General features: G+C 34.2%; 1 protein-coding gene across 3 annotated transcripts in view; it reads right to left on the reverse strand.

The window, feature by feature from the left end:
* Positions 1–13,125, reverse strand: part of SNX13 (sorting nexin 13) — a 65,586-nt gene that overhangs the window by 27,115 nt on the left and 25,346 nt on the right. For all 3 annotated transcript variants that reach the window (XM_030264762.4, XM_030264761.4, XM_030264763.4), the window contains exons 3-11: positions 13,018–13,120; positions 7,991–8,080; positions 7,435–7,556; positions 5,048–5,169; positions 4,801–4,902; positions 4,052–4,140; positions 3,528–3,611; positions 1,056–1,194; positions 514–602 (exon numbers count right to left, since the gene is read on the reverse strand). In XM_030264762.4, coding sequence (XP_030120622.1) covers positions 514–602; positions 1,056–1,194; positions 3,528–3,611; positions 4,052–4,140; positions 4,801–4,902; positions 5,048–5,169; positions 7,435–7,556; positions 7,991–8,080; positions 13,018–13,120 — 940 coding nt within the window. The remainder of the gene's footprint in view (positions 1–513; positions 603–1,055; positions 1,195–3,527; positions 3,612–4,051; positions 4,141–4,800; positions 4,903–5,047; positions 5,170–7,434; positions 7,557–7,990; positions 8,081–13,017; positions 13,121–13,125) is intronic.

Raw genomic sequence — 13,125 nt, forward strand, 5'->3', positions numbered from 1 at the left:
CATGATCACTAGTAAATTAAGGTCTAGATTAGAAGATCGTGTTTTCTTAAATATTTGTCTTGAAAACCAGCTGCAGCTGTTCTGCTACATGATAAGCTGGATTTTAATACTGCTGTTCATGTAATTCTCTACAGATCAAATTAACCTCGAATACCTCATCAACAGTGACAGTACAAGAAAATTAATTAACAAAAGTTAATTTCAGCATTTGACAGGCCGCAGTTCACCACAACTTATATTAATCTCTGTCACATTTTCTTCTGCCTATATGACACTTCTTGCTATTACAGCAATACCATCAGGTCCTGCTATAGAAGGCTTAATCACTTCAATAGTCAATACATGAAGAATATTGTATTATCTTGGAACCAAATCTAGGCAAAATTAAGAAACTAAGGAAAGCCAAACATACCAACTCTACCAAACCTTAATCATAAAACAAGCAAAACTAACAACTAGTCAATCATTTGCAACCTCACTCTTTTGAAACGAAAAAAAATTTAAAACACTTACTTTTCCTGACTGCAACCTCTGAATTCTTGAATCACATACTTTAATAACATATAATAAACTGTTTATTTGATTTTTTATAGTGTTGATATCTGCAAGCAAAAACAAAGACAATTAAGCAATACAGATAACTAAATAAAGTCTTCAGGGTTTTTTTCAGTTTAAATACCTTGCTAATGAAAGGTATGAAAGAAATTAACAAGAAGAACTATTTTTCTTTTCCCTTTCTCAGATTAATGGTTAACTGACTACCATTAATATCTTAAATATTACCGAAATTCAGAAACACCAGTCAGAAAGTTTTAATTTAACAGAAATACACTTAGAAATTTTCTATACTTACAAAAAGGAATCAAACACACACCAACCAACAAAACACATATCAAAACAAAAACTTGAGTTTTATTAATTCTCATGCATTTTTTTAAAATAAAATATTTTATACTATGCTGCATCAGAGCTTTTATTTTTTAATTGTTGCAATATTTTACAGTGATCATGCTGGTAAATACATTTAATATTTTGCAAAACAATGCAGCACTAACCATCTCCTGCTGTATCTAGAGATCGAAGATATTGCAATTCTTCACTTGCTTTATCTTTCACAGCTTCCAACTCGCCTATATTATCACTTAATTTAATAATATTCATAAAGGCCTCATAGTTACAGTTGGAATCACGAATCTGAAACACAAAGTTTTACAGTGTAAGTAATGCAAAGTAGGTAAAAGTACAAGACATGATTTTTCTTCAAGTGAATTAATTTGATACAGCACTGCAAAGTGGCATTTTGAAAGCTCTTTGACAATAAATTTTCCTTTCAGTATTCAAATTTTATATAGACTGAAACAGAAAGAGCATGCATAGTCAAAAAACTACTTCACTGCATCACTTTCTGTTTCCAAGAACTACAACACAGATACATGGAAAGTCCATCAACCTCCTTAATGAAGATCTCCAAAATCCAATCGACCATCATCTGCTATTATCTCCTTAGCTAAGCGGGCAGAAAATGGTGAGACTGCTAAAAAGGTTCAGCTTTACCAAGATCCCCTGCAAGTATGCATGCTCCCAGAGTAATGGCTTCTTAAGATACAGAATTACAAAAAGAATGAAAACATTCTACAATGTAATCATAACCTACTAAGGGAAAAACAAATCTACATGACTCCTCTCTGGAAAACAATTCAGATACCCTGGTAAATACTATTAAGCTATTTAAATACATACCATTTTACCAGCATTGGCATAACCTGCTCTAGGGACTCAAAGGCATTTGTGCAAGTGAAGGAAGCCTGCTGTGCTGCTGAGATCACTGGAAACTGTGCTGCGAATGCAGCATGGAGATCAGGGAAATGTTGGCAGCTTTACAACATGTGCACACAGGTGCTGAGGGTAAAGACAGCACTAGAACTCAACCATCGGAAGCTAAAAAAGTCACTTCACCCACATCTCTTCTAAGTGCTCACTTTGATATGGAAATGTAACACTTGGTCTGTACTGAAGAAGTGCACTGACATGAGCTGCACGAAGCAAAAAGAATGAAGAGTGGATACCATCGATCAAAGTTAATGGAAAAATCTCCCTAAAAATCTGCTTTTAAAGTAATAGTACAAGCAGTACTTGAACTTAAAACATTTTGTAAATTTGCTACTTTCACAGTGAAGTGAGAACTTTGAATTAACTTCTGATTTGGTATTGAAGCTCTGTATTTTATTGCAACAGAATTAGTATTGGACTGTGGTACGCCTGGAATTAAACCTCTCTTTTCCAGAAACTGATCTTTTAATTCAAGTGTGACTTTATGCTAAAGGTTTCAAAAGGAGCCCAGATTTATTTCAGTCATTTCCTCTTCTGACCTTAATTTCTGCAACAATCTCAATTTCATAAAACTTGTATTAATTTTTTTCCTTATCCTTTGGCCAGCACATTTGTTTCTTCATCTCAGAAAGCAATTTGGAAAATTAGTTATTTGGGACATAACTATTATAACAGAAAGCTTTATAAAAAGCTCAAAATCCTATCTCTGGATGCAGTCAGGGGCAGTGCTCAGTAAATAAAGAATGAGGCCAAGTTACAAACAAAGAACATGCATAGGGAAATCAAAAATTGAAAATTCTGGTCCAGATGAGCAATATTTTTCCTTACTAAAGCTAGGTTCCAGTAGTATGTGTGCCAACTTTTACATAAAGTGAGGGAGGCTGGAGTGAAGGAATCACTGCACATATACACTTGAAGCCTGAACAGATACACTTATAATTCCATACATAAGATGAACTTTGAAATACAAAGGTATTTTCAGCATAGAATTTGAATGTACACTATAAGACCAAAACATATGAATAAAAAGAGAGAAGTTGGGAAAAAAATTAAACTTGATTAATGAACTATACAGGATAATAACATATAAGAGTAAGTTTTAATTTGCTTTCCAAAGAATCAATATTGTTAATTAAAGCATAATTATTCTATTTATGTTAGCTTTACTATATAATACTACTTTAAAATTTCAGGGGCTATTCTTGCAGGTGCAATAGAGAGTTATCAAAGTAAAAAAAAAGTTTCTGCCCATTCCATTGAATTATTTAGGGTTAACACAAACAGTCCTAAAATAATTGCCCTGAAATTCCTTAGCAGAAAATAAATGTTTCTTAGTTTTCATTCTTGAGGCCTCTTAAGCTTGAAAGGCCAAACTGTAAACACAGTCAGGGGAAAACACCTCCACGGGTACTTCCCAAACAGCCAAGCAGAACAGTTAGAGGACTGACCTTTACATTTTGTTGATACATTTGTCCTCAGTCAGGCAACTTTTGCTGAACAATCAAAATGAGGAGTGGAAATATATAGACTCTTTTTTTATGTATGTATAAAATTTAGTATAGCAGCTCTAAGTTCACTATCTCTGCCAACCTATCCATTGGTAATGTTTATACCCTTGTGATTAGAGGAAAAATGAGTAAAGCTTTATATGAAAATGTTCTGGAAATACAAATAATTTTTAAAATTTTGTATCTTACCATCCATATGACATACTGATTAATATAATCAGGATCACTGAGCTGGTTTATTAATGGAAGAAGAATTCCTCGAGAGAGGATTTCCTAAAAAACAAAGGATTTTTATACCATCATTTTTCCATTTAGTCATAAAGCTAGTATAACTGCAACAATTTAAACATCACTGTGTAGAGCTTAAAACACAAAAGTGTAATTACAGAGAACATTTAATAGGCACTACCACATTTTCTTCCAATTAACACTAAAAACTTAATTTGTAATTTCAAGAAATTACAAGAAAAAACAATCTCAATAAAACCAACATCCACTTTCTCATACTTTTGTCATTATAGAACTAAAAGAACCTTCAAAAACATTTCAGACAAACTGTTCACTGCTATTAAACACTTAGTGAGACTCTACAACTCTACTGCTTTTAAAATACCCTAATATTAAATTAACTTTAGAAAAGAAGACCAGCAGTTTGAAAACTTTTTATGACATTAAGCCAACGAATTGGGATGGCTTTTAGAGTCTGTACTTACCCTGACAAAGTATCGCATGATCTTGTTCTGGAAGTCTCCAGGAGGTAGCAATATATACAGTAAAACCTCACACAGATCCCTTAGGAATCCTAGAGAAGGAAAGCAAAAACCCCTCAGCACAATTTCACATTATGTCACTTCACATCTTACCTGCTATCACCAAATGCCATAGATAAATCCTTAATTCTGAGTTCAAACATACAATACATGTATCTCTGTAATGCTTTTATTCCAAGCATTACAGTAACCTTTCGATTGGAAGATAAGCATCACTGATGAAAAAGATCGACCTCAAGCCCCAGACAACAAAAACCAAATTGCAAGATTAAAAAAAAAAAAAATCTAACTCTAATGCACTGTTCCTTACTTAGCATAATTAGGTTTTTCTCCCCTCCTTCAATACCTTCCCTAAAAAATATAGTGCTTTTTGCAGGAAGACTGCAGAATAGTGATAAGGAAGGCACATCTACCAAAAAATCTGCAAAAGCATCCCCTCCCTCCCAGGAAAAAAAATTTTTATCTTAAAATTCTTCCAATGAAAGGAGGAAGTCTTACATAGGTACATGCTTCATTTTAGTTATCACATTAATATCTACAAATCAGAAGAAATGTACACATACGGTAGATAACCACACTTTGAAAGTCATATGCTAAGATTTTATTACATTTCATATTGTGAACACAATTGTTATTATTTAAATTTAGCCTCCCATATTAAAATATTTACTCAGAAGATAATATTGAGAGACCTTCTTCATCTTTGGGAGAAGTGCAGACTAGATCACGACAGACTTCTTTTTCCATTTCAACTTCAACCTCAAAGAATGTATCTACAAGTTCCTCAGCTTGATCTATGCAAAAGAAAATAAAAAAGCGTGTTTTTGTCAAGACTAGAAACTTGAGAGAGAACTTGAATTATAAAATAAAGTTAACTATATTTCACACACATAAGATACCAGCCCACTCAGACTCAAATAAAAAAATACTTCCCAATACCTTTCATTTGATTGCCTTTCTCTGCTATCCTTTGCTGAGCTTTTCTGAAAACTCGAAGATGAGTGCCAAAGTCATCAACAAGTCGTGTAGTGAAATAAGGCTGCCAGTCTGTTTCCTTTGACCTGTTAGTAAAGGACATCCATGGAAATTATTTTATTGTGAACACAAAGAACAATAATAAATTCCTACCTCTTCATCTTTCCTGCCAAGAACCACACAGATAGTAAATATGGAAAAACAAAGAAATAAATCAGTCTCCTAATTGCCTAGCTACTGAAAACCCAAATATTGTAAAATACCAGTCTTGTACCACATTAATATTTATGCTTGATTTAGTTGAAAGTCAACACTTGCATCTAGAATAGTGTTCTGATTTGTGACATTGTCAAATATCTGTAAGAATTCCTGATATAAACAGTACACAACGCAAAACGAAAATAGTCTCCAGATCTTTTTCAGCCATACTTTCTACTATTTTGGAAGGCATATAATCTAAATTATTTTCTTCTCAACTTGCAGAATATGCACTAGTGAGAAAACACAGACTTCATTTGAAACTAAACACAATCTAACATTATCAACAATTGATTCCACAGATTTTATGAGGTTCTTAGCATACTCTTCCAACAACACACATAGGTTTAGATCAGAAAACAAGTCACCGTTAGATTTACATAAAACTACTTCCTTAGTGGTGTGAAAAGGATAGAGGTATTTTTATGATACCTGTGCCTTACTAGGCAACCTAACAATCTGATTGTGCATTATAGGTTTAATGAACCTTGATGCCACTAATAGTATTTTATTGCCTGAACTCTCTCAAGGTGTTATCACAGGAATCCTACAACTCTTACTTTGTCTTTGTTCCCTTACCTGCTCTTTCTTTTCTCGAGGAGAAAGAGATAAGGTACTCTAGAAGAAAGGGAAGGCTACTGCAAAGTCTAGATGTGTAAATAAGCAGCAGAGCTGTCTCAAAGGGCCACCAATCAAACAATCCAGATCCCTCAATCGCACAAGACAGAACCGCACAAAACCTCTGGATGGCAGCCTTATCCCAGGCTCCCAAAGCTGCACCTCTCAGGGAATACTAAATTGCCACTGTACTCATTCTTCCCAGAAGCTGACAGGCTGTATGAAACCACGGGTGAGGGTACTAACCTAAACTGCTTCAGCTATATCCAACTACAGGCATTATAAATACGCTACTTTATTTTTTCTGCAGAAGAACAGCTGCAGGCCTGTGAAATTGATTTGCTTTCTACAGAAGAACACAATGGCACAGAAGCAGTGCCTATTTTTGAAGAGCTATAGTACTGTAGAAAAGAGAAATAAACTTGCCAGAATTTGACCTACTTTGATACAAACCCAGTCACTGTCCAATGAAATGGACAGTGCCAAACAGACAAAAACTGAAGCTCGGTAGTTAGGTCTATTTCATGCATAAGCATCGTTATCACCATTTCAATACTGTTTCCTAGGATTTTCATTATTTTACTTAATCATACATTATAATATTTATAATTACTTTTTCCTAGTATTAAACCCAGCTCTCCATCTTTGACCCTCACTGTCAGAAAAGCACAGTAACCTACATTTTCAAGCCAACAGAGGGAGGGGATAATATCTTAAAATTGCTAAGTTATTTATGTTTAGGTGACCCGCAACATCTTTGGCAAGGAAAGCAAGCAACAATAAGCACAGTGGGATGAACACCTGAAATAAGAACTTAATAAACAAGTAGATGGATATACAGGCATGTGGCACCTGGGCTGAGAAATCAGCCATACTAAAGAAGTGAATTTCCCAGACAAGTTGCTAATCAAGTAGCAGGAAGTCAGGGAACAGCACCAGAAATAAGGGGTAATTAACAAACTATCCATTTGTCCTCAGTCAAGCCTGTTTAAAAAAAAATGTTTGCATATGTGGCATTCTATTTCACTCCCTGGACTACTATTCTTTCTAAAATACCCATTGTTCTTACATATGGAAGTGCCATACCACTTCTAAAACTCATCTGAGGTGATATGTATGTTGAATTCAGACTTACGTTGGTAGCAGCCCTACTCTTTACGTGAAGAATACAAAGAACTAATGATTCACAAACTCAATGCTTAAGTTGTAAAAAAGGAAAAAAAAAATAGCAGTTCAGTGATTCTAGACAATCTAAATTTTGAATTGGCCATTTTGCAAAAGATTATGACTTCCAACGCTGTCATCTCCATTACTTCCCTAGGGGATGATAGAGATCATATTTCTTATATTATAATCCTAAATTTTTGTATGTTCTTTCTGTAAAATGCACTGAACTAGGCTAGTGGATAAATTTAACCACTTACCTACTACCATGCAACACAAGGTCAATTGATGTAAATAAAAACAAATCTTACCTGGCAGAAAACTGAACAAGTGCATACTGAAGAGCCTGTCTAATTTCCAGAAGAAAGGATTCATCATCACTTAGTGTGTAATACCAATACTGCACATAGTCTCTCAGGGAAAATTGGATTACCTAAAATTGGAAAGAAAAGGAAAAAAAAAAGAACTAATGAAAAAGAACAAAAAATATACAAAGGACAAAAAAATATAAAAATATATGTGCCTGATAACGCAATAGCAGTTATCCTAAAAGGTTACCAGAGTGAATGATACTCCTTTGCCATTATGAACTGGGAGTGAAACAATAGAATTCACAAACTGAAACTTCTTTTCAGACTGGTTTGCACACTTTGTTTTTATCATCACTACACTGAGAAAATAAAATATACCAAAAACATACTCAAATATTGCCCAAAATCCTGGCCCATCTCCCATGGTTCTTCTACTTATCACTCTTATATATGGTAAAATTTTGAAATTCTATTTGTCACTCAACTACTTCTGCATTGCATAGTCATTACTTGAAAAGTAATAAAAGTAGGTTAAATAGTCCTGGTTAGAACTTACCTGTTGCAAAGGCTCATCAATTATGTTTGCACCTGTCAGTCTTCTGTCAATCTTAATAGGTCTGGCTTCACGTTTCATTTCTTCGATGCACTTGAAAGAGATTGGGAAATGTAACTTTGCAGGGTTTAGCTCTAATTAAAAAACAGCTCTACTACTTATGATATATATGTATACAACCAGTAATGACTATATATATTTTCTATATTATTATAATTTATAGAGCAGATGGAGTAATAGAATCATTTGGGTTGGAAGGTCAAGTTCAACCCCCCTGCAATGACCACGGATATCTTGAACTACATCAGGTCTCTCAGAGCCCTGTTCAAACTGACCTGGAATGTTTCCAGGGATGAGACATCAACCACCTCTCTGAGCAACACTATTTTCTGTATTTTTTTTTCTATATAGTACATAATGAAAACCTACTTCTTGCTTAATATAAAAAAAGCAAGTGTTTGCTAAATTACTAAATCAGAAGGAAATAAAATTCAAATAGTTAGAAAAGGAGGGAAGGGTGAGACAAAACAGCACAAGGTTGTTTTTATGTAAGACTCCAGTTCCCCTCTTGTTTGTGAACTTGACTGTGCAATCTCAGGAAGTAATTTTCAGTTGGGTTTTTGGTTTCTTTATCCACCTCAGTTTATTGTGTATGCCAGAAGAGAAACTACTTTTTTGTACCACTGCCACTCAACAGATGAGCCTTTGGAAAGTAATTGATATGGAGGGAAAGAAATTACTTTATAGAAGGACATGAAACTCAAGTAGTTAATGCCAAGAATGACTTCATCAGAGCTGACTTTCGGCAAGTGACATACTGAAAAAGAAGTCCCTTTATCAGTGCTTCTCTCAAGTTGACTACTACAGTGCATTTCTACAAAATTTCGATGAAACTGGCAATAAACTCCTCTATTTTCACAAAAATCACAACCCAACAACTTACCATTGTTCAAATAAACCAGTAATTTCTTTGATCTAAAGTTATGACTATACTGGGAAAAAAAAAGAACTGCCAAAATCATAAATGAAGGAATTATAAACCATATAGCCAAGCTATTCTATGTGAACAGAATTTGCCTAAAGTATATCTCATTCAAATCACTTAACAGTGAATGGCAGTGAAATATTGGAGGCCAGAAAAAAAAATCATCCTCCTATTTAAACAACTCTGTATCATAACACAGCAATACTTTGTTGCAAAATTCTGTAAGTTTTTTTAACTATCAAGGCAAGTGAATTTTCAATGCTACTTTAATACAATTAAGATTGGGTCACATTCAAACAATTAGCATATTCCACCTATAGACTAATGAATTTGCGAAGTATTTTTGTGTTGATTGCATCAAAACCACCAAATTATAGGGACCTGAATAATTAAACATTTTTACTAAACACATCATAGTACAAATTACCAGAAAAAAGCTGTCAAAATAATTTTGAAGGACTGCATGCATAAAACCACATTTGGAAAACAGAGAGGAAAATACAGCAGTAAAAAAAAGCAGCAGGCACAAGAAAGAGAGGGACACAGAGAATATGCAAGATTACTTGGTAAAAATTTGAATGTTCATATGCTCATAGGATCCAGGTTTTGACCTGGATTTCAGGAATTCATCTGGTCCAATATTCCACCCAAAGCAGAGCCAACTACAAGGAGATCATTTTTTTTCATATTCTTTATCTCCAGAGAAATCTTTATGTGCCTGCAGTATAATTTAATTTGCTCTTGATATGTCTGAAAATATCTAAAATTTAGAGTATGTGCTTTTATTCCATTATAGGTACAACAGCTGACTGTTGTCTCACTTTGAGAGCATTGCTGGTTTTACTTCTGCCTTCCAGATGCTGACACAGAAGACAGACTTAAAGGAATTACCCAACTTACAGGACAACTGTCTCATTTGACTGTCACTTCACTCACAATTAGCCTGATGTACTCTACCAGTATTAAATCATTGGTTAGGAAAAATGGGTATCGCTTCTTATTACATTTGACACCTCCTTGCTTCATTTTAAGCAGGGAGGAAGCACCTAGGAGGAATGCAAGACAGACCCCACAAAGTGAGATGCAGCACAAGTAAATCCAGGCTCCACAAGCATCTTAACTGCACTGAGTTATTTCAGACTTTTATTCCACTGCACTAATTGGTATTTTTTAACTCTTCTTTTGAAACTGTTAGCTAACTGTCAAATATGAAATATGTCTCATTTAGACTGTGGTACTATTTCCTCAATCGCAGTCACAGGGTTCCATGAATGGACAAGACACAGGGCATTTACACATCTGCCTCAAATCTGAGACATATGATACAACCCACTGACTTAAAGAGACTCATAGACTATTTAGCAATCCAACATACAACTACTGTTTGTAAGTTGTTACCACTGTTTTCTTACTGTACTTCGGCACTAGCCAAAATACAGTAAGCCTACTCTTTTGTCTTTTGGGTCTTAGAGACATAAACTATAATAACTGAACATTTCATATTTCTGTTGAAGTGAAACTGTAATTTCAACTGAAAGTGGCATACAAGTTAACAGTTCAGAAGGCTCTAAACTTACCTTTCACTCAACATTGTTTTAATACAAGCCTGCAGAAAACTGTGTATCTTGCAGAGCCAGTTTGCTATTGCATCATTCTGCAGGTTCCTGACACAGAAGGTATATATGACTTGAAAAAGAAAAGCAAGTCTAAGCCTAATTTTTAAGCCTCCCTCTGTGTTTGTAAACAAACAAATTGTAGAAAGGTATACAATCTTCCATCAAATGTACCTTAAGTATTCTCCTTAATGTGAGATATTCACTATATATTTTCTATTAAGTATAATCTACAGCAATCAAGGAAACCTATCAGCACCAAATCTAGTGTTGTAATGTATGGTACATTCTACACATTACATCCAGGCACAACTTTGATTCTCGGTATTATTACTGATTTCTGTAAAATCAAGCACCTGAACATTTATCTTAGCCTAAAGAAAATCTCAAAGTACCAAAAATACCCTAAAACTATCAATAAAACTCTGATGAAAAAAGCATCTTATAAAGAACAAGTACCTCCACATTACTCCTTAGACTACCACAAAATAATTTCATGTTCAGGCAAATTCAGCTTGTACTAGGTTCATGGAAGAAGTATAATCTATACACATCAGCCACTAGAAAGAATATTCATTGTTCAAGACCACTTAGGTCCAAAATTAATTTAAACATAAAAAAAAATTTCAAGTTAAAAATATTATTTTTAAAATATGCTTTTAAATTGGCAAAGCAAGTCAGCAGAGTTTAATACAGAAATAGCAATAGAAATCACAAAACAACATGTTTGGTTTTGGTTGGGACTCATCTCTACTTACACTGCTACTGAAAAGCTTACATAGCCTTGCTAATGCTACTTTAAGGCAGTGGCAAAAGAGAAAACACTGTTATAGAAGACAAACAGATTTTATTTGGTGAACAGCTTCAAATAACATTTCTTAAGTCAGCTAAAAACAAATGCCTTCATATTACAAAACTTAAATCCAGAGATTAGTTGAGACATGTCAGTTGAGGGAAGTGCTGTGTCAATAGTCCATATTCAAATCGGATGCCAAACTACTGAATTTGCAATGAGTACACAAAAAACTCCACATGATTTTATTCTTTTATAAAGCAACTAGAGCATACATACATACTGAACCCAAAAAAAGTAACAGTAACATTAAAAAACATGATTCATGTTTCAGCATATAGAGGAAATTTAAAAAACAGAAAAACTTCTCTAAATTTGCTCTCAAAATACAGGACATTAAATAACAACCTATATAACAGAAGCACTAAAGTCTATATGGCACCAAGAATCCTAGCCAACAAAAACGAGGCTTCATTAACAGAACAGAAATATTAGCTGACTACTGACTTTTCCTTTTTCAGCCTTAACTTTTGTACTTTTCATCTGGAGCACTGACCTTACTTTACAGTTTAGGATATACTTTCAGATTTACCTTAAAATAGTCAAAGACTTAAGTGAAAAGGCCACTTACCAAACAAGCAATGAAGCAGTCAAAGAAAAAGTTTGTGACTAGAAAACACACTGCTGAATCACAAGGTAAATTTCTATGTGATACTGATAAAGGCTGAACACTCACCCCCCTTTGACAGACATGAAATGTAGTGCATGACAGCTAAGAAATAACAGGATGCTTCAGTCAGAATAGCTATCAGATTAAATTTAATATAGTTAGCAATCTTTGGGTTGAAGTGTTTATTCTGATGAGTGCAAATGGATTAGACCAAGATATATTTAAACTTCTGACCTAAAAAGATGCATTGGTTCATAAACCAGGAATTCCTAGAAATTCTACCTCCTGACTTTTAACAACTTTTTCTGTACTAAACAGATGCAGATTCATCCAGTTAGGAACCCTGAACTTGAGTCCATCAACCAAAATGTCTGTTAGGTATTCAGAAAAGAAAACAGCTGAAAAGTGGATTCCACTGCTGCTCTGTATTCATCTATGCCTTTCCAAAGTTTTTGGTTGGTGTTGAAGAGAGCCGAAGATAACCTCTACATCCTTGAAGTACTGCAAATATAAATCTAGATTTGTAATAGTTTGACTTTCTTAGTTAGGCAGGCAACTTTTTGACCACAATCAAAAGTGGATCCAGTGATGGAAGACACCTGAATAGTTGTGACAATCCTGCACAAGAAAGCAAGAAAGAGCTAGCCCCCAAAACAAACCAAGACACACAAGTAGTCTGGAAAGGAATGGTTTAGTAATTTCCTCACAGATATTTGCCAGTCATATCATACTTATTTCTCACAATGAAGAAAAATATTTTTAATCAATCTTTCCATAACCTATTGAAAAAATTGTATTTCATAAAGGAAAAATATGGCATTGCATTTCACTTACACATTGCAGCTGACTCAAAAGATAAAAGCAGGCTCTTTTACCTTGAGAAATGGGCACAATTCTTACATTAAAACTGACTATTTCTAACAAGTTATAAAATCTGATCTAGAAGTTAAGACTAGAAATTTTCCTTACCTTAGGGATCCCAACTGATGTACAAGGGAGAAATGAATGTTCACACTGCTCAAGGTATTTTTCTGAATTGCTTTTTCCAAATAATAGAGTAACCACAAAACCCCTAAA

The sequence above is a fragment of the Taeniopygia guttata genome, chromosome 2 (assembly GCF_048771995.1).
Source record: "Taeniopygia guttata chromosome 2, bTaeGut7.mat, whole genome shotgun sequence".
Lineage (NCBI taxonomy): Eukaryota > Metazoa > Chordata > Aves > Passeriformes > Estrildidae > Taeniopygia > Taeniopygia guttata.